Below are 26470 nucleotides of genomic sequence, written 5' to 3'. Positions count from 1 at the left end.
CGCAGTTACTTTTTTTACTGTAATAAAATGATGAAATAGAGAACGTCTCTGAACACGTCCAACAAGCGTGCCAACAGATGCTACATAGCTTTCCCAAAAAGGGGTCCACCACACACTAGTAGGATACATAATACAGAAAATACTGCAAATACCCAAATGTATTTTCATGAAAATCTTAAATATGCTAGTGTAACATTTTCTAAGTTACCCTAAGTTGCACATATCCTGCCTAGCACAAGTTCCAAAAAGCAGCAAATAGGATTTGCCTGGTTTTTTGTAATAAACACAAGCACACATATTATAATAGTGAAGTCTTCATTCAATGGAGAAATACTTAATATTTTCCCAAAAAACAGAAAGTCCAAAATATTCCAGAACTTCAATACTCCTTAAAATCAGGTTGCATTAGACGTTGGACATTCATCAACATTTGCACAGTAAATACATCATTTGTGTAGTGGAGAAATAGATACTAAATTAAGTTTATTCATCAATGATCAAGCTCCTCCACCTCTCCAACCTGTGGGTGGGGAGGTGGAATCTTTTAACAAAAGATCTTGAATCAAACACCAAAATTCCCTTTGCCCTCCCCCCCCCAAAAAAAAAAAAAAAAACCAAAAACACAAACAAAACCAACAAACAACAACACTCAAACATTCACTGATTAAACAATTTTACTTGTGATACTTGCCCTGGTTCTGTGGTAGCATGGAGCACATTAGTATTCTCCCAAGTAACAAGTGATAGGATGTGAGGAAATGGCCTCAGGTTGCACCAGGGGAGGTTGGTTTAGATTGGATATAAGGAAACATTTCTTCATGGAAAGGGTTGTTATGCATTGGAACAGGCTGCCCAGGGCAATAGTGGAGTCACCATCCCTAGAGGTGTTTAAAATATGCATAGGTGGGGTTCTTAGGGACATAGTTTAGTAATAGTGTTGGGTTAGCAGATGGACATCATGATCTTGGGGGTCTCTTCCAATCAAAATGATTCTATGATTCCATAATATTTGGAGTAAGAATATACACTACCTCAAGTCACAACACTAGGATGGAAATCCAAGTTTTCATATGACAACACAGAAGCATTCTTGCCTGAGCTGGAAGAAAAAGGAGGTCTGTCCACATGAAATAATACTTAGCAGCTCCAAGACTTATTTACTAGCAGAGGACAGCTGAATATAAAGGACTACCCATGGCTGGTGGTAGATTTATGGTTGCACATACTGGCCACTCTCTTGGTGCTAGAGAGCATTCTGTCAAAGTCCAAGTGATGGTTTGTGCCCTGCAGGAGCTATGACTTCAGATTCTACACACACACACAATCCACAATAAAACTTTTAGTGACAGCTAGGATGGTGATAACCATAGTTGTGTTATCACACCAAGTGACTTTTCCTAAGGAGCAGATTGTAACTTCACCTTTGACCACTACTCCAGTTTTCATGCCAGTTGTGTTAGACACCCCACCGTCACACAGGCAGCTATTTTAACACCACACCAAGAGGAAAAACAGGACACAAATAGACAGTTTGGAAGATAGGCTTTTTCTTCAAAGAGAATAAAAGCACCATACCCTACTGCAATGTAAAGCAGATGAAGTCATCATTGTCCTGGCATTTTTAACCTCATGGTGAAATTAGAATGTTATTTCTTTTCCACAGTGTTTTTAACTGAAATAGCCCAGAATCATCCAGCATCAGCGTTGGAGGTGTTCCTGTCAGTGGCACTGGGCTCTGTGTACCCAGTAGCTTACCAGACTCCCCTCGTTTAGGAACCATGGCCATACAATTGATTTGTGAAGCAGTGGCATGGCTGGGTGGAGTAGAGCTGAGAAACCCTGAGATGTCTGAAGACACCACCTCCTGCTCCCCTTCACACTCCTAATTATGCATTACAATTTCTCTTCCACTTATTAATCCTGAGGAGGTCTGACACTGTCATTAACACAGGTGTTCTTTGATTTTCATAATACAAGGGGAAGCCAGAGCCAACATTGGAGGAGAGGGAGTTCACCGGCTGATGGGGACCAGAGACTCCCAAACAAACTCTGTATCACTGACTTGCTCCTGTTACGTGATGCTGTCACATAATTTAATGGGGAACAAGTGCAGGGGGAGAAGAAGTGAGTAAATTTCATTCTTGGTGTTTATTTCCACTGAGGCAAACACAGAATTACTTCAAAATCTGTGTATGAACTCTTAAGTAAGACACATCCTCACAGCCACAGATTCTCAAGAATATGTAGGTGGTACCACCCCTGATTCCAGTTGAACAAACCATGTAAACAATTTTGAAGATGTGTTTTTTTCAGAATACCATGATACAAGGGAAAATACTAAAACTTTCTCCTTTTTGAGTATCATAACAGATTCTGATGTACTTATTCAAAGCATATTAAAAAAAAAGTCCAACAAAAATCTGATGTCCTTGAACTAGTATAGAAGAACCACTGAAAGTAAATCCTCATATTTAAATAATTGGTCAGGTTTCTACTTCAAACACACATGTTCCCATTTACCTCAGAATTCACATCAAAAATTACAACATCAGGTTCAGCTTATAGGATAGTATTAAGACTTGAGTTACTTGTGAAGAACTACCACATCCTTGGAAAGTGCAGAAATTCTCTGTACATAACAGTAAAGTAACAGTATATAGAGGTGCCGCTTGGCATTATCCACTAAAGTCTGAATTTAGTCATAACAAGCACTGATTCTTACTGAAAGGCTTTGGAAAGCTTAGGCACAGCTTTATACTGTCATTTGACAAAGTTTCGATAGCTTTTGTAAGAGCAGTGCCTTGCAAATGCAGATGTAGCTGCAGACATCTGTTAGCTAAACAACGCTGAGGTGCATGTAATTCCATCCTACAAGGCAACGATCTGGAAAATCTCAAAGCGTGACACATTAAGTTCAAGAAACCATTTCAGGGACCCTGACTCCTCTCCCTTATCATCTCTAGCACATGTTTACTATTTATGGCTCATCACCAGCACACACAATCACTTATATTCCAAATGTTCAGGGAGCTCCGTAGCTGAGGAATAAAGTACATTAATATTCTGAACTATCTGGAGACATCCAAACTTGGAAACGCTCATGACTTTGTACTGCAATGCTTGGATGCCTTTGACACACCATGCTAGCCTAAGTCCCTCCTAACAAGTGCCACTTGCATACATAAAGCAATATTGATTCAGCTGTGCACAGCTGTTTATGCAGCCTTTCAGGAGCACAGTAGCTTCAAACACTCCTGCAGACATTAGACCATGCCTTCCTAAGAGAGGTTTAGTGGTTGTCAGTGAGGCTTGACTTAATGATGCACGCTGTACCAAAGACTGTATTTAATTAACTTCTTTGGTTGGCCTCACAGACCTGTTTTTTGTACAGTCTGATCTTGTCTGCATGAACCCTGTTATGATTTCATGCTGGAAAGAGCCTTGCAGCCACAACATCTTTCATAAATAAAACTGCTCTGATTTATAAAGGCTCTGTTGATAAGGAGCAAAGATATTTCACGGTATCCACGCACGGATAAAACACAGCACAAAGCTGCTTTCTGAAGCAAAATATCTGGAGAATAAACCTAAGGGAAAGAATGCCATCCTTCTAAATCAGCAGTTGAAACAGTTTATAAGGGGAGGAATGAGGACAATAAGGGATGGCTAGTTTGGAATGAATGCTTTTATCTATAACACATGGCATCTTTCCCAGTGGCACCACCAGAATTCAACAGTGTCATTTCATAAGGATAAAAACTATTCTTTCCCTTCCTGCTTTCAGGAGCCCATTTGTTTAAACCTTCCAACAAGGAATCTATATCAGTTAATATTTTACATGAACTGCTTTACTTATCAGTTAAAATACAAAAGAGAACATGACATATTCCAACATATCCAGAAGTACTAACTTTAATATATGAACACACAGAGCATTCTAGAACAAATGAAGGATTGCTGTCTCAGAGATACTCTAAAAATTCCTTCTTGATGTTTCTTTTTTTTCCTTTTCATACCAACACATTGTAGGCATAATGGTTAAGAAAAAAAAATGCACACATGGGAAATTCTAACCCAGACAGCAAAACCTACATGAACATGTGAATGTTATAACCCTCTTTACCTACAGCTGTGTCACTACACATACCTCATTTCAAATTCTACTCCTTATATTATTCTTTTCCTTTCTATATATCTTAATTAAGACATCTTTATTTGCTTCCTGTGGTACCTGTAGCAGCTTATCAGCACTTATTGGGGAGCAAGAACTTACAATCTTATAGAATGCCAGATTATTTTCTCTCAGGGTCTGCAGCTCGTAAGCATTTCTACCTTTCATATCAAGTTTTTCAGCTGCAAGCTTTCAAGCTTCAAGCATTTTAGATGGGTGAAAATATCAGTTCCTCCAACTGTAAAATAGAGGTAATGACATAGCAGAAGTAAAATAAATGACACCTAAGCCACTTGACCCTGCAAAGTTCTAGCTTTGCAAAGGAAGAATCCAGGAAAACTCATTTGGTCTTTTTACTTGGCTTATCCTTATGCCATTAAAATAAACATGAAACAATATGTTCCTTTTTAACCACTTGATGAGTCAGTGCAGCTCAGGAAACTGATAAAAGGTTTATGAAAATAAATTAATATTGCATGCATGCTGCTGGAGCTATTAAACAAACATAAGCGAGAACACATCACTGAAGCCAAGAGAGACCTTTATATGATGAGGGAAAGTGGCAGAAAAGTCAACAATCATTATTACAGCCAGTCTTTGCCCTGCAAAATGGTGTATGACCTAAACAGATGCAAGCGATGCAACTGAAACAGTGATGCTGTTTATATCAGATCTTATAACTGGATTATACTGCTTTTAACAATCAGATTTCTTTTAAGATATCTTTTTTACTCATACAAATGAACATTTATCAGAATCTTTCAGGCACTTAATCTCTTCAAAACAAATGAGAAGGACAGATTAGGTTTTTTCAAATTATGAAACAGCTCAGCTATTGGCATTTTGCTTATCCTTTTACAAGTCTAATGCACAACAAGCACTTCAAGTCTCCAGCTGATGACATGACATGAAACAGCAAATACTCTGATTTATGTCCTCAATAGGCAAACCAAGTTTCATTTTTGAAAATGCAATCAATTCAGGTCCTTGGCTGGAGGCTGAGGAACGATCAAAACTATCAGCCTTCCTGCAGGAGTCAGACTCAGACCTGCACATCACAGCTGCTTCAAAGATGCTGCCCAAAAGTAGCTGCTCTTTCTTACCCACATCCACACTCTCCTTCAGAAATATGCACTGGTATGACAACAAAGGAGGCAAGCTTGCAATATGACCTTGCAATATGCAGAGTAAGCTCTGCTCCTGAGCACAGTGACCTCCACAGACTCTGATTCCTGAGCTTTCAATCCAGCAAAGCCTTTGTGTTTTAATATATCAGGATTTCTGAAGAGCTTCAGAGATACGGTTGAACCAGAACTGGTTTAGACAGGAAAAATAGGAAGGACTGCTTAGAAGCAAGTGGCCCTCTTCTTTTCTGGTACATATGTAAAGTAAATTTTGATGGCATTTCAGTACTACAAAGTATGATCTTTCAAAGATTCTGTTAGTTTTCCTCAAGAAGAGCATATTTTCACTTGCATCAAGGACATCATTTAAAATCCACTGTAGACAACATTCACCCATTTAGGGGAAAAAAAAAATAACTTGCTGTGACCTTAAACACAGTGACAGAATCCCTGCATATACTTTTTACTTAAGATCAGACATTATGAAATACCATTGATCAACTGGTTTATTAATGACCTTTAAGTTACAGTTATGGCAAAATAAGAGTAGATCTATAGAAGAGGTCCTTTCTGAATTCAAAGATACAATTTCCAGAGTTTAATTCTGCACTCTAATGAAAGTCATGCTGGGTTTTTTAAAACTGTTTCAATTAAGCAAACAGGTGGAGCAAGAAGCCATAAAGTAACCTTTATAGGAACATCTTTATTGAAGATTTTGGCTTTCAGAGAACACACAAACTCCCATGATAGACTTGTCTGCCAGATATAACCGTGGCCTATCATAAAACACCATTAAATGTTTTGGAGAAGACTACAGCTGGGCACTGAAGATCACTGGTAGTCAGCAAAACACATCACTGTAGAAAATGCCACTTCCCTCATGGAAATTGTCAATGAAGAAGTTTTGTACATTATTCAAATGACTGCAAATGACACTTTAACAAATTACCTTTGGAGATGTTAACAAACATACTATTTATAAACTAACTATTTTAGTCCCTCCCAACTCCTCAACCATATTTGTCTTTTATTGCCTCTCCTGCATGCATTTGCCTGACATTCAACAATAGCAGAAGTTTAATTTTATTAATATCCAAATTTAACAAACATTTCAGGTGAAATGAAGTTTATAATTGTCTCCCATGTTTGACATAAAACAAAACTACTATTTTATGCCATACACACTCACAAAGAGAAATTTCATATAAAAAACAGTGGTTTTTTTTAATCCCTGATTATGGATCTATGTATCATACAACGGTAATGCTTCAAAAGATCTCTCTCTAAACCAGTCCATCCTTCATCAGGATTTGAATTATTTCATATAGCACATTAACAAACTTTGACTATGGTCAGAAAAAGTCTTTCCTACTATTCCAATTAGACTTATTCATACATTTGTGTTGACTTTTTTGACTTACTGAAAAGAAATTGTGAAGGAGAGCAGAAGAAAGCTGCTTCTACATAGTTCAAGTAAATGGAAGCAGCACAATCAAGAACAATAGCAGTCTTCATTTTACACCTTCTTTCTTATTAAAATAAATAACAACCTTTTCAAGAAAATGAGACTGATAATTGCTCAATATCAACCTCTAAAAAGATGAACAACCTGAAGGTAAAACTGTTATTTTTACCCTGTATTAAGACAAATTAAATGTTAGCATATTTCACTGTGTTTAATTTAATTACAATCTGTTTCTCATAAAAGGAGGTGATCTCGTTCAAGATTGAAAGAGGATTTATACATTTTTAAAATCTATTAATTTTCCCCCAACAGCTGACCAAATAGTCATACCCAGTACTGTCTTTTTCTTTCCTCTCCTCATTTTTATATAGATTGTGCTTATTGAATTGATCACACAGCAATTACACAGCAGAGGACAGAGTAGTCAGCAAACAAAACATTGAAGACTTACCATTTACACAGACTTCAAAAGATCTGCAAAGGTCATCCTCAAACAGGCAGCCTAAAAACACAACAGAAAGGTGAAAATTAATGCAGGTTTCAAACTGTGGATAATTAGTGCAGACTGAAGACCTCTCAGGCTATTAACTACTCAGCAAGAGTCAGATGTTTCATTGGCCTTCAGAGTCTGGACAGGGCAGTGCAGAAACCAAGGGAAACAGGTCTGGTTAGACAGCATGTCTTACTAACTAGCTATATCCAGAATAACCTTTGATATTTTTCTTCCCCCAAATTCCTCTGAGGGTTCAGTTTCCTCCATGCATGTGTCTCCTAGTTAGTAGTTGGAAGGACTTTGTGTTGTCTCCGTTTTAAATACATTATTATACAACAGCACAGTGCCACAGCACAAAACATATACACCAAGAAATCAGGAGTTTCCTAAAGATGTTTTTACTGTGATCAGACAAGCCTAAGAATCAGGTACAAATTGCTCAGATTAGGCTTGGATTTAGGAACTGCAACCACAGACTATGCCTAGATCCTCAGGAGCATTAACCCTTTGGAAAAAGAGTTAAGTCTTTAAGCCATCCATACCAACACCATGATACCTCCACAGACAGCTGACAAACTGGTGCCTGTCTGTGAAAAATATCCTAGGCATTTCTTGCTTGGGTGGGTTTTTATTACAGTTTTGATGTTGTTGTTTTTCCCTTAAAGCACGAAATTTGCTCCAAAAATGGTGCTTTACGGGCCCGTGCTATGACAGCCCCACACCTCACTCTAGAAACAGCATCCAGGTTGGTAATTCCAGCTCATCCACTCAAATATTATTTAATCTGTGAATATGTGTATTCTATTGCCAGTATCACCTAGGTAGGGAGACATTAGTTTTTCTTCCCTTTATCTTCAAATAAAATGAACTCATGCTGATGTCTGTGAGGGCAGCAGTGAAGTATGCAAGATGTGTCCCTGCTCTGGTCACTCCACACTAGGGGACGGAAACAAGGACCAAGTACAGAAGCAGCGTGAAATATTGTGCTGTTAATGGCATGCACTCCAGTCATCTAACCAGTAGTTTCTTTACTTTGTTTTCTGAGAAAGAAGGAGGTAGAACTGGATAAAGTCCAAGGAACTAGGCTGTATTTTGAACACAGAAACTGCCCTGGAGAAGACATTTTCACAATTAAGCCTCCTAACTTCTTTGGGAAGTACCTTAAGTTTAGAAATGGGCACAGGGAGTTATAGAAATCAAGCAATCTTGAGCAGTTCCACACTACGCACCAAAAAACAGCCAGGAACTTCACCCCATCTAAACACAGGAGTAAATCTTCTCTCCCAGCCATGCCTGTCTCCACAGAGGCATAGAGTCCAAGCATCGCTATTCATCAGAGAGCCAAATGGATTAAGTAGCCTGTTCTTAACAGAAAAACTGAAAGGCTCAAGAGTCTCTGCCTGTGAATTACCCAAGTCCTAACTCTACTAAAAGCGAAGTTCAGGGAATAGAGTGACTTATGTGTGCCTGCATAGCCTTTCAGTAGGTAAGTGTATTAGCACATCATTAAGCCTGAACTAATATACTGTGTCTCTCAGCAGGATTTATTGGCTCAGTGCTAGATCTGAGCTAAGCAAGCATATCTACATGAATTCAAGTCATCTGGAGCACCAGCAGAGTCCCTTATATCTATCCCACATCTGCCTGGAAACACCACACATACATAACCTTAAGCAGATCATCAAAGCCTACAATACACCCACCAATACAACTGTTCTCCTGTTCTTTCAGCTGTGCACCAATAAGCTGTGGATATAGTTTTGGTAGCTTTTGAAAGGCAGAGGAAGTTTCAGACCAGAAAAGGTTTCTTCAAGCAGAGTTTGGCAGAACAGAATGTGCCTACACCATCCACAAACTTTGGTTCATGACCTATTTTTGAGATGCATACCATTTTGCTCCAGTCAAGTCTAATGTAACAGCCATTTGACCTGAAATAGCATCTGAAAACTCACTTAAGAAACCCAATTGCAGCCTTGATACCCACCCAGCAAAGCAGAAGGATGTCTTAACTATACATTGACTCATAAAGAACATAAGGCAAGAATGATGACAGGCAGGGATCAAAATGCATCAGTACAGTGTAGACAGCACAAGTAGAGCTCTAATTAAAAGCATAGTAATGATCACTTCAAAAAGAGAATGCTTGCAGGAAAAAAAAAATAGTAAAAGACTAAGTACTGATACAAGCCAGGCAAATGAAAGGTACGTTTCAACTTCAGTTTTCCAAACCCAGGAAGATTATCTTCTCCAAAAGAAGCGTTTTTACGGTTAGAAGAAATCTTTGGTTAAATCTCTCTGCCTCATTGTCCTGAGAGATCACAAAAGGTATAAAACCAGAAGCCCACAGTATCCATTTCAAATAAAGAGCTGTGGAAGATGTCTCATGATGGAGGGAACACAGGCAATTATGTGTTTGATTTCCCATCCTGCAGTGGTTCTGCTGTAGATTCAAAACACATCGCATAAGAAGCTTCAACCAGGAACATTTCTAGTGGAGTCACACATTAAAACAGCAACTGGCTCAGCCAGACTCTGCTGATTTTGCAACACCTGGGAGCTGGGACCACAAACACCTGCTGCCCATGGCCACTTGCCAGAGACAGGACATCCCATAATATACTGATATTCTCAGAAACAGAAAACTCCAGATTCAAAATAAATAGCATGAATATGCTCAGGTGCAAAGCAACAAGTGGCCAGGCTACCTCTGTACAGAACTCTGACTGAAATGCACTCAGATTTTGCTTGATAAGTTGTGCTTTATTACCTAATATATTTCACAGAAGAAAGCTGATTTTATCATGTTTTAGTTTCTCTTTTAATAAGAACTGGTTATTTGACACTCACTGCAGCAAGACATCTGACACAGCCTTGGAAACTTATGTCTCAGAGAGCAAATTAATAAAGTCAATGCCTGGCAAACTGTATCCATCTATGAATACTTTGAAATAGACACGGACCTTCAAAACTCCTTAAAAAATATTTAGCTTCAAATTATTTATTGCTATAGTTGATTATTATGCATATTTCATGCAGCCAGTCAATATGCTAATTTATCTTTTGTTGTTATTTGCTGTGACATTAATAAGCATCATATTTCATTTTAAATATAATTTCCCTACTAATAGTAATAGTGGCAATAAGTCACCACTGAAGAGTGAAGTGCCATTTTCTCCATAAAACCACTTAATTCAGTTCATGCCTTATGGGATCAAAATTACATTTCATTTTCTACCAGGCAATCTCCAAAAACACATTAAAAATATCTTCAAAATCCACCAAACAACAAAAACAACCCACAAGCAAGCAAAAAACATCTGAAACCCTCAATCTTACTTGAAACAGCAACCCTACAGTAAGCTCTCGACATAACCAGGTAACAAAGACTAAAACTGAACAGGTACAAATCTTAATCTAGAATTTAAACACAGGTTTCTTTCTTAACTTGCATTAAAGATTCAACTTTATGGCTAATTCTTGCATGGCCCCCACATCCCAACAGTCATGAAGAAGGTTGGAGCCATAACTTGTGCACCAGCAGCCACGAGAAGTTCAGCTGATCATCGTCTCCCCATGTCACATAAGCCTGTGTTGTGTTCCCTGACACATATTGGAGTTATTTAAAATCCAGTCAGCACAACAATAAGGATTATCCCCTATTTTTTCACATTCCTAAATGCAAGGGCTCACCAAGCTGTGGTATATGCCCACCAACTTCTACTATACTGACATAAATCCTATGCTTATAAGCTGTCTTCTTGATAATTTATGAATTTATTAATTCCAGAAGGGTTTATATGAGTAAAATCATTATAGGTCAGAAAAGCTCAGGCTGTCTGCATAATCCAAATCAAACTTCCATATACCAAGGTAAGTAGGTGTCTCAGAGAGAGGTCAAGAACAATAAATAAATACCTAGTTTTGTCCTTCTAAATACAGACTTTATTAGCCTGTGATCCTGCTAAGTTGTGTCAGGTACAAGGACCATTTGTATTGAACCCAGTCATATACAGACACATTTTCTCGGTAGTTTTCAGCTTCATGACTGTTTAAAGTGAGGACGCATATCTATGCTATATTATGATACATTTACATGGTGCATTCTTTGTTAACTATCCAGGAAAAGAGATTCCATACGGCCTCAAAAAATCTTATACCTCCCTTTTCTCTCCCTCTACTCCACATCTCCAGCACAGTTTCCCAGACAGTCAGCACAACACAAACACAAAATACTGTTTCAAATACAGCACCTAAAAGTTTAAATCTATTTATCAAGGTATTTTTCTCATGAGACACTAATAAAACTATTTCCTTCATCCTACCACCAGGTTCTACTTTCCTAAAGACAAAATAGGGAAGTTTAAATCACACTGGAATATACTGTTTGCTTGGATTTATAAAAGGTGTCTCCGAAGGTTACAACAGTCCAGACATCAGCTGAAATCACCTGAACTTCATCTAGAAAAAGCTGTAGTAATTCACCTACCAGGAAAATAATTTTTTAAAACCCACTGCTCAACTAGATTATATTAAATTTATTTTGCTGTCTCTTCCCCCAATTAACCAACTCATTATAACTTTACATTAAACATGTCTTCCAAAATTGCCCCAAACCCATAATCATTCTATTAACTAATATATAATAAAAAATAGGCTATAGCTTCTTCATCAAAAATTGTCTTATAATCATCAAAGCAAGAAAACAAACAATAGGCAAGAACATCTAATTTTCTTCTATACCTATCAATCAGAAAATAGGAAAATACAAACCTCCTAAATCCTTTCTGTTGTTGAGGGTTCTCTCCCTTTTCCTTTCAGGCTCCTCATTCAACCACCATGTGAGCACTTAATATCTCTTCACATTTCCAAAGCACAACCACCTCCCTCACCACAAAATTTTAGCCACTATGACCTATTTTAATCAAAATATGTTGAAGACCATTAACATTTTCAACAGCTAAAGCTCAAAGTTATCTGTTTCTTTCAGAATTAGTTGCTCTCTGGTAAGGAGACCTTACAGGGTAAGCACTGCTAAATACTTACTACTAATGAGAGAGAAAATAGGGAACACCTGTGCTTGCCCACACCAGGCATGCCCAATGGGCCTCCCTGGGCCTTTAACATCAGCTGTGGGTGCCTCTAAATAGAGAGCACCTGTTTATTTTTTTATAGTGGGATGAAGAAATATGGTCCTAGAATCACATTTCATGAGTGCTCAGCTCACAGAAGTGAGGTAGCTCTAATTGAAAAAAATCAAGCTAGTGCACAGTGGCAATAAGGAATGATAACATGAACTGATCACTAAAGAGTCAAACATGGTTTTCATGTAGAAAACTGAATGGAGAAGTCATCTGGTTGAGAGAGATGTATTCATCTCACTAGTAGAGGTGAGAGAAACTTCTGCTCAGTTGGCTAAAACTGGGATCTACCCAACACATCTTCATCTGTCTGCTGTACATGTACACCTAACAAGGCGGGAATTACACAACATTGCAAGAATGGCTGGGAAAAATGTACTTTTAGCTGACCACAGGTTTTGAGCGGAGTTTCTCTCCATTTCCCAAACTCTGTGGTTACACAGGCACCATAGGTGGACATACATGTGTAATGTAATCATTGCTCAAAACCTATCAATTACATATGAAAAATCAATTGTTTCTTTAGTTTTATTTTGGCATTCACTTTGATAATAAATGTTGATATTCCTTGGCTCTATTTTTTTAATTTTCATTTTTATATTTTTTTTCTTTGCTTTGTTTTCTTTCTTTTTCTTCTATTCCAAACTCCTCCATTCTCTTTCTGAGAAGTTTTTTTCTAACTCCTACCCATTCTCTTCTGCTCTCCAAGAAACCATTGTTCCACCACCAGAATGCAAGGATTGACGCACTAAATAGGCAAAATAGCACAAAACCGCTGTATTAATTGATACTATTTCTCACTATATAAGGTAGGTACTTTGTCCTTTTTGCATTTAGGAAAAAAAAAAGCAAACAACTACATCTCTTCTATTGCATGTAATTAGTCCTGAGTCTGTCCATCACTAAAGAAAGGAATTTCTTTGTGGTGAAAATATTATTTACTTATCTAATTACTAATGCCGTGATTGCAATGATGTAGGGTTTTTCTTCTGGGGAGTGCTGAGGAAAGGTCAATATCAAGAAGAATTGAAGATGTGAGCAGTAATAATAGACCAGGAAGTGAAGAGACAGGGAAAGGCCATTGCTTGGAAAGGTCCAGAAGATTTGCCGAGGGCTCAGAAGGAACATGGCTGATACAGTGTCCTGGTTTTGTTAAAAACAAGTCTCTCTTTTAGTGAATTTACCTGTCAGCTAAAGCCTTCATATTAGCTGCATTTTCCTGGAGAACCAGACACACGTTTTGGTAAACCTAGCAATGGAATGCAAACTTATTGATAAGCATGGATGGACATCTCGCGAGAGGGGCGATGAGAAACAAGTGACCAAGAAACTGACCAACTGTGTATAACATTCCATTCACGTGAATACTTCATATAAAAGTGGGAGGTCATGAGGATCTCGTCCCTTTTGCCTTTGCTTTTTCCCTTCTGCTTATGGCCGACATTAGGAGAGGACCTTGCTAGTCGTCCCTGCGAACTGAGGCCAGTGACAGACTGAATCCAGCTCCGGTTGGCTGCAGAGTCCAGTCCAGGACTTTGGGTGTCGGCTCTGCAGTTGCTGAGACTTTCAAGATTGGTTTTGTATATTTTGTGTTATTTTCTCTATTCTTATTAGTAGCATTAGTAAAACACTGTTAATTTTTCCAACTCTCTTCTCTCTGTCCTTCTTTCCCTCCCGATCGCCTGTCCTGAGTGGGAAGGGGGGAGAGGGAGGGGCAAAAAGGGGGAAGTGGGGGGGGAGAGGGGGTTAACAATACATCTGCCAGGGTTTTATTGCCACCCTGCAATCTTAACCCTCGACATACAGGCAGCATGTGTTTTGCTGTGCCTTTTTGTTATTTTTTTCACAGTAAATACTAAAAGAACTCGCATTGTCTCCTCTGAAAAAATACAATTCTCTCAATGCTGCATTTTCCAAGTCTTTGTTAAGCAGAGACCACAACTAGCTCACACAGCAATGGGGAGCACAGACGTAACCTGGCAAATGAGCAGCTCCACTCATGGTTACATTGAACACTAACATGCTCTCTATTTAAATACAAGATTTGCAGATAAAACCATTATTGGAGAACAAATAGAAGATCATTTAAAAACTAACAGTAAAATTATTACTTCTTAGGATCAAGAGCAAAATCTTTTACCCACATCTATTCAATGAGGCAGTGGGGCATCAAATGTGATTTTGCCCAAATAATGCGGTCCCAAACAAAACATCCTTGTCATGCTTGTAGCCCATATTGGGAAAAAAAATCACATCTCTACAATATAAAATGTATGATGCATTCCTAGAAAATCAGGAAAGGTTAACTGAAGTGCTCACAAGCTGTATACAAAATGTCATAAAAATCCAGACCAGGCCTTCAATAACTGTGATTCAATACCTTCTTCTGGTCACCAGTTGTTATAATTAATTTCCTCACTGGGCAGTAACCTGAAAAGTCCCCCAACACCCACTGAAATCACAACCGTGACCAAGCAAAACTTTTTTTTGCACTAAGCAGAGAATTTGAACGCTGAACGCTGTTGACTCCAATAATTCCGCTTTGCTGTTTAAACACATCAACAAGTGGCCTGATTTTTTAGCCGCTATCGCCTGTATGACTTCCTTCGCCACACAATCTGTGGGCAGAAAAGTCTTCTAGTATTATTCATAGCCATAAAAAATTGAAAAGGTAACACTGAAGCTTATACACAGCAGAGTATGGTGTCACCGGCAAAGCCTTTCTCGATATTATTGCACACAGGCCAGCAAGCACTGCAGTTCAGTCATATTTATTCTGTGGAAGAACTACTGTCATCATTACAGCTGTCAGCCTCATTTTACCCATCAGTGATTGTCAGTTTATTCCTGTATACTCATTTTACAAAATTGCAGAATGGGGGTGAATTCTAAGTCATAATTATAACATCATTTTAGCCTTCTTCCACTGTCAGGGTTAAGACAACCTGGGTCGGGGAAGGAATCAACCATTAGCCAGAGGAAACAGGAGCTGTGTCGGAGGGTTATGAGCTTTGGAAGATAGTTCAGATAAAATTTTCCAAAACACACACATGGTAAAGAAGGTTATGTCCCATCATCTGAAGCGAATCACTCTCCAAGAGGCACATTCATTGACAGGTTTTTTCCAAAACAGTTGCTTAAAGTCATGCCTCATGTTTTGAGAAAACTCCTATTGTTCACATAATCAAAGGAAATAAAGGAGATATGCTTATCATTTTCCTCTAACAAGCACCAAAATTTTCTTTTCGTTATTTGTCAGAGAATATTAATGAGTATCTCCTTGGTACTTAAAAAAAAAACAACTCACAGCAATTTTCATCCAGTTATATTGACCCTAAAAGTAAGTCATTACCCAATACTTAGGGGTAGCTCACCTCTGCCAACACTGTCCTCACCAGACTTCAAAGGCAGTAACAATTTTTCTAGAGTATTTCTTTGGAATGATTTGCTTTACTGTTCTGTTTTGTTTAGACTAGAGCACAGCTCCTTTTAAAAATGATGCCTGTACCAACAGCTGCAGTACAACCAGTACCCGTCACATATTATCCCTTCTTTTTCCATTCCTCATTCTTCTTAGAAAATCACTCTTCTTTTTGTTCCATCTCTGTTTCGCAGTTAATTTGAGCTGGGTGAATTATCATGTGGAACTGGGAAAAACAAGTTGGCAAGGAAAAAAAGAATTGTATAACTCTGGAGTCTGAAGTGCATGAGCATAGTCCATAGTCATTTACTGCAGGAAAATAAGCCTAATCTGGACAAGAGCAGACATGGGTTTGGGAGCTACACTTAACAGATGAGCTCCAAAGAGGGAGACAGGACACAAGCTGTGCTCTAAATCCATCTATTTCTGAGTATCCATACTGAAGCCTGCTGGATATTGAAAACACTTTAAATTGCTCTTATTGCTATTATTGGGAATGTATTTGGCAAAACAGCTTCGTACCTTTATCATGCAATTTTGAATCGCATTATAAGGTTTATTTAGCGTGCCAAAATCACCTAAGTTCATCTCGTGAAAGAGACACTATGATATACACTTGGTAATTTCTTCAATAAAGAGTTTCAACAGTCCAGAGTAATCCACATTAATTATTTATGTGTTGGAGAAAAATAATGAAAGTCAATGCAGAAAGTCATAGTCTCTTAAAGTTCTTGAAGGAAAAAGAATAATATTAGGTAAAATTCAATGGACTGTGGCACCAAGATTTATCTGTGTAATTTACCCTGGGAATTTGAATTGCCAATGAAGCTGCAGTGTTCTCTAGTATGGAACAGAGTTATGAGAAATAGGTCACACAAGGATACTGGTAGCTCATCAAAGTTAACACTACATAGTGAAGATGCCTAAAACTTTTCCCTATCCACAGAAAAAGGAAAGAATTTTATATATGTTTATGTACTATACTTTTTCTAAAAGCCACCAGCTGTTCCAATCAATACAAATTATCTCTTGACATATAATCAATGTGCAGCACCTTGTGGCTTTGTTCAGGTCCCATTTTATGTACTATATGTAACCGCGCACGTTACACTCCACGCATCACTCCACATTCTTGTCTGGGATAGATGTTGAGGGGCACACTTAGGACAATACTTTGTTATGCTGATAAAGATTTAAATCTATCCTGTATTGATTCAAAACTCATTCCAGACAGTAGTTTAAATTCATTGCAGAGTAAAACGATCCACTTCTACTTACTTTTGTGAAATTGCACCGATTTCAAAGAAAATCTGGAACTGAGTGTGAATGGTCCTGATTTTGACCAGTAATTGTGCTCTAATTACTCCTGACTCACCCTGATGTATCTGAGGTTGGCGTGAGAGGCAGCTGTCCCAGACTACATTGTGCCGTTGTCTCTGTGAAGCAGCTCTGCTCACCCTGTGATACTAGTGAGATGTTTTTTTCCCGGGATAGCTCTTGAGAGGCAGGCACCACAATGACACACATCAGAGAAGCAGTTAAGAAAAAGACTCATGATTAAAGCAATCTGGGGAGGAAGCCAAGAAAATTAGAGATAATTCTGAAACAAGACAAACATGATGCATGCAGAAAAGCACCAGAATTCATATTGTGGTTCCTTGCTAAGAAGTACACAAAACAAAATTTTTCTCTCTAGGAAAAAAAAAATCATTAGAAGACTAAACCTTGAAGATTCTAGAAGTTCATCTAACTGTTAAACTCTCTGAAATGAGAAGGAAAAACTGCCCTTGAGAAAATTCATTTATTTAGGAAAAAAAATCTGAAGCCTGGATGCCTTCAGGAGTTTATATAGGTGCCTTTCACCATTAAGAGTAGTCAAAAGTCATTGCCATATCATATAGTCTCCAGCTCTCATTAACTCAGCATCTAATGCCTACTGGTTTGGACGGAACTGAAGCGTCTGAGCAGCTTTGTGAATTACAGTGCAAAAGCCCACTTTTTTTGTTCACATTTATCATCTTTGTTATTTTTCTTCTGTAAACAATAACCTCCAAAGTGCCTGTGTGAAATTTGTGCCATAGGAGAAAAAATTCTGAGCTCTTCTAGAACTGATAAGAAAAATATGTTATCTAAGAGTTGATGTTGCATGTCCTCAGAATACCTGAATCTCATAGTGAGGAGATATCAAGCTGCTGATAAGCCAGATCTACTAGCAAGGTTAGCAGACTACGATCCAGCAGACTGGAATTCTTGTCCTGGTCTTCATTTTTGCTGCTGTCCTGGGAAAATCCTTTCACCATTGCTTTCCATCTGTGTTTTGCGTGTCCTCTCTAGGTAAGTGCTAAAATTTCTGATTGTTACAATGTGTTTATAAGTGGTCTGCGAAACAGAGACCTGGGCAAATTTGGGTTGCTAATCGTCATTGTAATACAAGTAACAACCTTTGTGCACCTTTATTTAAATTCTGCACATCTCACAGAAATGGTTTGAACCTTAAAGAAAAGGAAGTAGCTACATAAAGGTACTGGGAAGTACTCAGTGCAATGCAAACAAGCATTTCCCAAATAGTACTTTTTTTAATGGTGATTTAAGTGAAGTCAATGTGCTGTAACTCTTCTCAAAAAATGCAAGGATTTCAACAGAAAATGTGAAGCAGTTATTTGCCTGCCACTGAACTCTACAGTACATGAGATTTGAGTTTATAATCCCCGAGAAGTGGAGTTGGGTGCTGGCAGGGGACTGAAAAGTATGACAAGGGACAAGAATTCTATTCAGGACCTTGAACTGGCCAAGTATCAGACAGGCAAGGAGACCTCTGGCCTCAGGTGATAAGTTGTACAAATCTCTCTATGGCTTCAGGAGCACTATCTGCCATTCTTTCTTGACTTGCTATGCAGATGCTTCTAATGAAGTGATAGACTGTTCTTCAGGTCTCAACTCTGGTTGCTTCTTTCCACTCTGAGTTTGACTTATCATTCAGTTTGGTTTTAATGAAAGAAAAAATATGTCTGGATGTTACAGTATCACAGTATCACAGTATGTTCGGGATTGGAAGGGACCTCAAAAGATCATCTAGTCCAATCCCCCTGCTGGAGCAGGAACGCCTAAGTGAGGTTGCACAGGAACATGTCCAGGTGGGTCTTGAATGTCTCCAGAGAAGGAGACTCCACAACCCCCCTGGGCAGCCTGTTCCAGTGCTCTGTCACCCTTACTGAGAAGAAGTTTCTTCTCAAATGTTGTGTTAATCCTCTACCACATTCCTTTTGGATAAGAAGGAACCGCAGTCAGCATGATTACACTTCAGTAATACCCTGTAGATACACGTCATGTGTACCACACTGGAGTTGTAGATTGTCATGATCCATCTGAGGATAACAATCCACTTCTGAGAACAAGTGAATGCTAGTGTTGCATGTTTTTCATATTCCCATCTAAACTTAAGCTGAAGACTGAAGTCAAGGACACTTACATTTCTTTAGCATCACTCAAAGTCTTCAAAGCATATTTGCTGAAAAGAAATTCCATACAAAAGGCAATACATCCCACAAAAATATGCAGGTGCTTCAATGAATTTCTACACATCTCATCATAACAGCCTGTCTTATATAAAGCCAAATACCTTTTACCGTCTGCATTCATGCAGCAGTCTTTACTCCCATCATTACATACCCTATCCTGTCGTGGATGTTCTTCGCTCCTGAGAGTTACCAGGTAGAAGGCACAAAATGGAAAAGAGAAGAGAATGGGGAATTTCACGTCAGTATTCACCAATGGGAAACCACTGCCCAGGTCCCTCCGCTGCCCCACAAAGCTGCTCTCAACTCCAGAGCCGGCTGTGCCTATTGAATCTGGCCTCTCGCTAGGAGAGGCACAATGAGTTAAAGTGGATAAAAAGTCCAAAGTACAGAGAAAAGCCAGTGGCCGCGATAAGAACAGACCTGAGCTTTCCTGGGAGCACCTTACACTGACTTGCCAGGAGCGCTGCCTCGGGATTTCAGAGAGTTTAGCAGAAGGGGGCTCTCTCATTTCTTGCCGGCATCCTGAGAACAGAAGTTGTTTTACAATAATCTCATTGATAGTTTGCAAGCCTATTCCAAACTTTCATTAATTCAAGACTGGATTTTATTTTTTTCCTCCAAAAATGCTTGGTGATAAGATTTCATGAAGTTCCAGACATGAGTCTTCAGTTTACAATTGACTGTAAGTTGACTGGCATTTGCATAATTCTGTGAGACATGATATTCAATGAGGTTTAGAACCAGTCTGGCACCTCATATGGGAGCCTTCTTAAGAATCCTTAAATTATTTTAATGAACCAGTATTATTCAAAAAAATGGGTTTTTTTCCTTCAGGATTTGAACTTCAGCCAAAACACTAAGCCATAATCTTTAAAAGTATACTTGGAGACTACTTTCTTTTTGATTAATATCTTATAAATCTGCTCTTGTTTCTGAATTTAATACTCTGCAGACAGCAAAGAACAATGTGTGTGCAATGTTTTGTACATGAATATAAATCCTAAGACCCTTAAAAGAAATTTAAAAAAAATTAAGCACCCAAACAAAACAAAGCTTTGTGACCTTTATCCCTTTATCCTCTGTTCTACAAGCTATACTTCATGCAGCAGAAGCATAGCAACAAGAATGCCCAAATGAGTACATGAATATGATTTTTTTACAGTGCAACCTCATTTGAAGTGTCTTTTCAAACAGACATGAGATTGCAACAAGAATGTCTGAAGGCTCTGAAATCGTTCCATAAAAGTTATGTCAAAAATGCAAAACATGGAAGAGCGATGTGTTATTACACATTAGTCTGTACAAAGAAACAATACACAGCTACTTCTCTTCGTTTAGCTATTCTGTGAATAAAGCTTTGTTACCGATTCACATCGAATACCACCAGACCTTTCGAGAAGGTGGCCTCAGTTTCCTGCAGACAGTTGAAAAGTATCAGGTCAAGGATCAGAACAACAATCACTGTATCTACAGTTCTATTCATTTTGTATAATATTTTGGAATGTTTTCACTGAGGGGCACATGGAAAAATAAAATGGAGTTCACAGATTATGAGTTGTATTGTTATTCTGCTGTTGAAAAACATGCACTGCAGAATCTCGGCTAGAACTTGGTTCAGGATAACCTGAGGATTTTTACACCTGAGGGTTTTGTCTATTAATTCAATTTCCCTTTAGTTATTAATATAATGCCAGAACAACTAGAACAGAAAATACTTCGCCCTGCTTTCTGTGTAATCACCACAAACAGTTTTAATAATTTTATAGAGATAAAAACATGAAGTTAACACGTGTAGGTTCAATGAAAAAAACAGTCCTTGGAGTGGCCCAGGTCTGCTGGAGCGTTACATCAGAGTAACCCAGCTCTTCATCTTCCCAATTTAAATAGAGCAGGAGGACAGGGCGCAGCTGTGATGGAACGGAACAGGGCTGCTGGTACGTGAATGTGCCTGCATCCTCCTGACTTCCCAGAAAATCCTTACTTTCCTTATGCTCAGCAGCTCTATGCACCGACATCTGATAATACACCTGCATGCAAGTTATGTAATTCTGGGTTACAGGTAGAAAACACATATAAAATATGATTACTACACATTTACTCTTGGTTTTAGTTGTAATGCTTTGTTTGAAAAGACATATGAAAGTGTCTGCACACCTCCAAAACAACAACCGAGTACTAGAGCCTTGTATCACCCCAGAACTCCCAATCCTGTTCCTGCACTATGGATAAAACCTTCTCTAAGCATATGATTTCCTTGTCATCGCTCTTTGACAACACTATGACTTTGCTCTAATCTGTTCTCTTCTGAGATCTCCACCACACCTCCAGAGCCTACCTGATCTCCTGACCATACAGTTCACCAATAAGGACCTTATGCGCCGGACAGTGAGTTTAGGCCATGGATTATCCCTCCCAGCCACTACCTTTCTGGACGTGGGAACACCTTCATTGCTACTGCTCATCTAGTGTATAATTACAGAATGCTAATAGCTGGCTTCAGAAAAGATCACCCAGTTGTCTTTCCTTTTGCAATCCACATAGCTCACTTCACAACATTTATATTCCAAGATAGATAACCAATTCTATACCTTGAAGAAGTTTGTTGTTTTAAGTAAGTATAATATATCAGAAGCAAAACTTACTAGTTCATAACTTCATAGAAGCTTTTTAAATATAATTTTTACTAAAATATCCTAAGAGATTTAAGGTGACTCACAATTGCCTGAAAATATGGAAGCTATTTTCCTCCTGTATTTTTTTCCTTTATGATGAAGGGAAGCTAAAAGTACTGTGCTTTTGTGTCTTGTTATTTTCTGCTTAGTTTCTACCTTCCCTCTTTGTACGTATAATAACATGCATTATGTTTTTACCTGAGAAGCTCCTGAATGTGTGCCGCCTGTACCAGCAGGAGGTACAGCAGATAAAAAGCACTAACTGCACAGTGGCAATTCCAGATCAAAGATGACTGCTCATCTTACTGCTGCGCGGTACTTCTCCCACTACCAGTCAGTGTCATTCACTCCACAAAACAGAATCAATGTTTGTCTTTGAAAAGAAGTATAGGTCTGTATTACACATGTATGAATATACATGTAATAAACATGTATATGTGTATTATATATGTAGGATTCTGTACTTGGCACCAGTGAGGCCGCAGCTTGAATCCTGTGTTCAGTTTTGGGCCCCTCATCATAAGAAAGACATTGAGGTGCTGGAGAGAGCGCAGAGGAGGCGACGAAGCTGGTGAGAGGTCTGGAGCACAAGTGTGATGAGGAGCAGCTGAGGGAACTGGGGCTGTTTGGCCTTAAGTACAGGAGGCTGAGGGGAGACCTTATCACTGTCTACAACTACCTGAAAGGAGGTTGTAGCATGGAGGGTGTTGGTCTTTTCTCCCAAGTAGCAAGTGATAGGACAAGAGGAAATGGCCTCAAGTTGTGCCAGGGGAGGTTCAGATTGGATATTAGGAAAAAATTCTTCATGGAAAGGATTGTCAGGCATTGGAACAGGCTGCCCATGGAAGTGGTGGAGTCACCATCCCTGGAGGGGTTAAAAAGGCGTTTAGATGAGGTTCTTAGGGACACGGTTTAGTGCTAGAGTTAGGTTATGGTTGGACTCGATGATCCTGAGTGTCTCTTCCAACTGAAATGATTCTATGATTCTATGATTTTTCATTATTATTTTTGTTATACTAAAATAGAGATGAAATTTATTGCCAAAACATTGGTGTCTAGTGTCAGCTGAGATACCACAGACTAAAACACCCACACAGCACTGAGAGATATGATACAGGACTTGAGGGAGATCTGGTCTTTTCTGGAGTGTCAGTGCTCAGGCAGAATAGCGACACCACCTGAAACAACACAAGATGCCCTTCTTTAGGCAACTGAATCCAGCCTTGTTTTCTAAAAGCATTTAGATGAGCCGTGCCATGAAAGTCCTATTTGTTTCAATTGGTCTTGCAGGTTTCTCTGTAGTGATCTTGGAGGTAAATGCCAGCTGTCTGAGCACTACGATTCCCTGAGATGAGACGCCTCTACTGCATTCTTCGAGATGTCAAAAATCAAATGTCTAGTTCTTCAAAACTGGAAATTTTGTTGAGACTCAATCATCTGAATACCTTTGAAAAATCCAGATTCAGAGGATACAAGGAGTCAAGAAGAAGGAATAACTAAAAAGGAGGCACTGTGCACTGTATATAACTTCTTCATGAGGTTTTAAGGTTTGTTGAATATGTCTGCTTGATACTAGTTCTGTTGGCATTGTAGCCTTGGCTTGCCTGCTCCTATGTGTCTCATTCTCCAGTGTCGTAGGCAGTCATACTTCCCCAATATAGAGTGCAGCAGCCACCAAGGGAATAAACTTGTTCCTAGTATAGGCACTGACAAAACTTCACTGATTTTTGAAATAGCAAGTCTGGATCCTAAATGGTCAGGAGAGGAACAGGAGTTCCAGCAGATTGGAAAAGTGCTTTTGCTGCATTACAGAAGAAATACTGTTCCTCAACTAAACTAGGAACAGAAAAGCGAATTAACCTTTCTTTCTACTTGGGGAAAAGAAAAATATGCTTTCCCTTCTTTATATTTTGCTTTAGTGGCACATAATGCCTTCTGCTATTTATAAGCAATTCTGTGAATCAGAAATAACTCCACACCAAAAAGCAGACAGTTTTGCCTGGAAACATGATGGTAGAGATGGAGGTAGAGAAAACAGGCCCACCTTGGCTCTTAAAGGAGAAAACAGGAAACAGCTACATAACTTATTATATTTTTAGGATCCATTTAAAAATGCCTGAACTTATCTAAATATTGGTGAATACTCTCAGAAGAAGGCGGCTCAGAGATGCCGTCACCATGCCAGGTCGCTGACACGTAGTGAAAGACAAGTTTGTGTGATGAAAACAAATCTAGTGGGTTTATTTTTAAATACAAGCATTTCAAAATGAATATTCAGCAAGACAGCTGCAGCACAAAAATCATCCATTGAACGTGGCCAGGAATGGTTTCAAGTAATCGGTGCATACTAGAAAAAATCCAGAACATTCCTCACAGGTCTATCTCCAGTTTATGTATTTAGGATTATATTTTTTTGCTGTGTGTGTTATATATAACTAAACAGTATTTAAAAGGCAGTTTAGAAAACTAACAAAATAGCTCCTCTGGAAGCACTAAGATTTTTGATTCTAGAAATCTTCATCTGCCAACTTATAAATGTTCATCTGTAGAACTGAGGCAATGATTTAGAATCTTTAGCTTGTTATTTTCTCCTTTCATCTCATTGGCAAGGTATAATCTCATCCTGTATTTCTAAAGTCAATATTGGAGCTAAAATTGTTTTAACAGGGTTTACCCTACTTTATGCTGGCTGCTTAAAGAAAAGTAGGGTAAAGGAAATTAACACTTCACTCTTCCTGCATTACTATTTAATCACTGTAAAATCACGGGGTGATAAATGAGTCTGCAGAGAAGGCTGTCATCAAACACACACAAAACAAAATAATTAAACCACAAAGCTCAAGCAGGGCAGCACCCACCACCCCCAAACCAGGATGGATGTCTTCATAATTGTTTATGAGAAGGCATTGATATTCAGTATTTCTGCATCTCTAAAGTCGTTTTAACTGTGCACATAGCAGTGAAATTTTGCCACCTTAAAATTATTGGCAAATCCTCACTTGTTGCAACTGGCTCTGAGAATGTAATTCTGCAGACTTATAGTACTGATCAGAACATAAAATTTCAGTTCTAGACACACCAGATAGGTGCGATAGAATAACAAATAGCATATTTTTAGACCATCATCTATGCTGGTAGTAATCAAGCTCAAAAAATTATGAGATCTCATTCACACCAAATTTTGAGACATTTCTCTTTTCATAACATAAACTTAGATATCACTTATTGCTTTAAGCATTCTGCACAAAACAATAAGAACCTCTAATACTGTATAATACACAAAGTAGTCATGAAACCAGAGATTCCAGTTATCGAAAACTATTTTAGTTCAGAAGGTAATTTTTTAGTTTGACAAATGAGAGATTCATTCTCTATTTCTGTGCCCCGCTGCATCTGAGTCCCTGAATGATCTCTGTAGAAAAAGTGTGAAGGAGCAAAAATGGGAGGCAATTTCAAGTCTATTTCAAGTACTGTAGGAGTTTGACAGTATTTCATTTTTCAACATATGCTAAAACACTGTGGGATGACTTTGTAGCTTTTGAAGCTTCATGCAGATAAATGTGGCTAGATAGGATCTGGATGTTTCATGCAGTCAGAAAGATGTAAGGAAAAGCACCAGCAGGTTACTTTCCACAGTAAGGTCCTTATAGAGAACAGCAATGTAGGAGCCCTCCAGAACTAGTTACAGCAGCTGTAATCCAAGCACAAAGAAACAGAGAACATCAAGCTCATTTGCCCAGTTCACAAAGAAAAGCTACAAGGGCTCTGAATTGTACTTGACTGTAGCAGGTTGGTTCACTGGGGGCCAATACCTCAAACGCTGGTGGATGACTAATTTATGGTGACTAACTGAAGAAGTTTCATTTTTAATGGAAATTATTCAAAGCCAGGAGAAATAATGAGAAAAGAAAAAAGAACAAATTCCTGTTAGGTGACCTCATTCGAGCTTAACTCTGGGTATGCTGCTCCTAAAGAGAAGTTATAGCCAGGTGGGGATTGGTCTCTTCTCCCAGGCAGTCAGCAATAGGACAAGGGGGCATGGGCTTAAACTCTGCCAGGGGAAATTTAGGCTGGATATTAGAAAGAAATTATTTCCAGAGAGAGTGGTCAGGCATTGGAATGGCTGCCCAGGGAGGTGCTGGACTCACCGTCCCTGGAGGTTTTTAAACTGAGATTGGACATGGCACTTAGTGCCATGATCTAGTCAATGGACTGGAGTTGGACCAAGGGTTGGATTTGATGATCTCTGAGGTCTGTTCCAACTCAGTTGATTCTATGTGATTCTGTGATTCCTGCACAGTGAGATTTTTGCTCTGTGTCCTGATCTTCTGCTCCTGCAGGACCATCGACCATTTCCAGCTGAGACCTTTTCTATTCCCATACTCCAAGGGCTCTTTCATATCTTTTCAGCTAAGAAGGAAACACAGGCAACAGAAGACGGGCTGGTTTTCTTCCCTTTTTATGATAG

At 38.7% G+C, this 26470-nt stretch overlaps 1 protein-coding gene across 1 annotated transcript in view; it reads right to left on the bottom strand.

The window, feature by feature from the left end:
• The window catches only part of PTPRN2 (protein tyrosine phosphatase receptor type N2), a gene marked incomplete at both ends in the record, with an annotated part of 644991 nt that overhangs the window by 570330 nt on the left and 48191 nt on the right, over positions 1-26470 (bottom strand). The window contains one exon of the mRNA XM_080338634.1: positions 7212-7262. Within this exon, the coding sequence (XP_080194760.1) occupies positions 7212-7262 (51 nt within the window). The remainder of the gene's footprint in view (positions 1-7211; positions 7263-26470) is intronic.

Source organism: Nesoenas mayeri (genome assembly GCF_963082525.1).
Source record: "Nesoenas mayeri genome assembly, chromosome: 2".
In the NCBI taxonomy this organism is placed as follows: Eukaryota; Metazoa; Chordata; class Aves; order Columbiformes; family Columbidae; genus Nesoenas; species Nesoenas mayeri.
The sequence above is the reverse complement of the archived record's forward strand: the minus strand, read 5'-3'. Positions and strand labels throughout refer to the sequence as shown.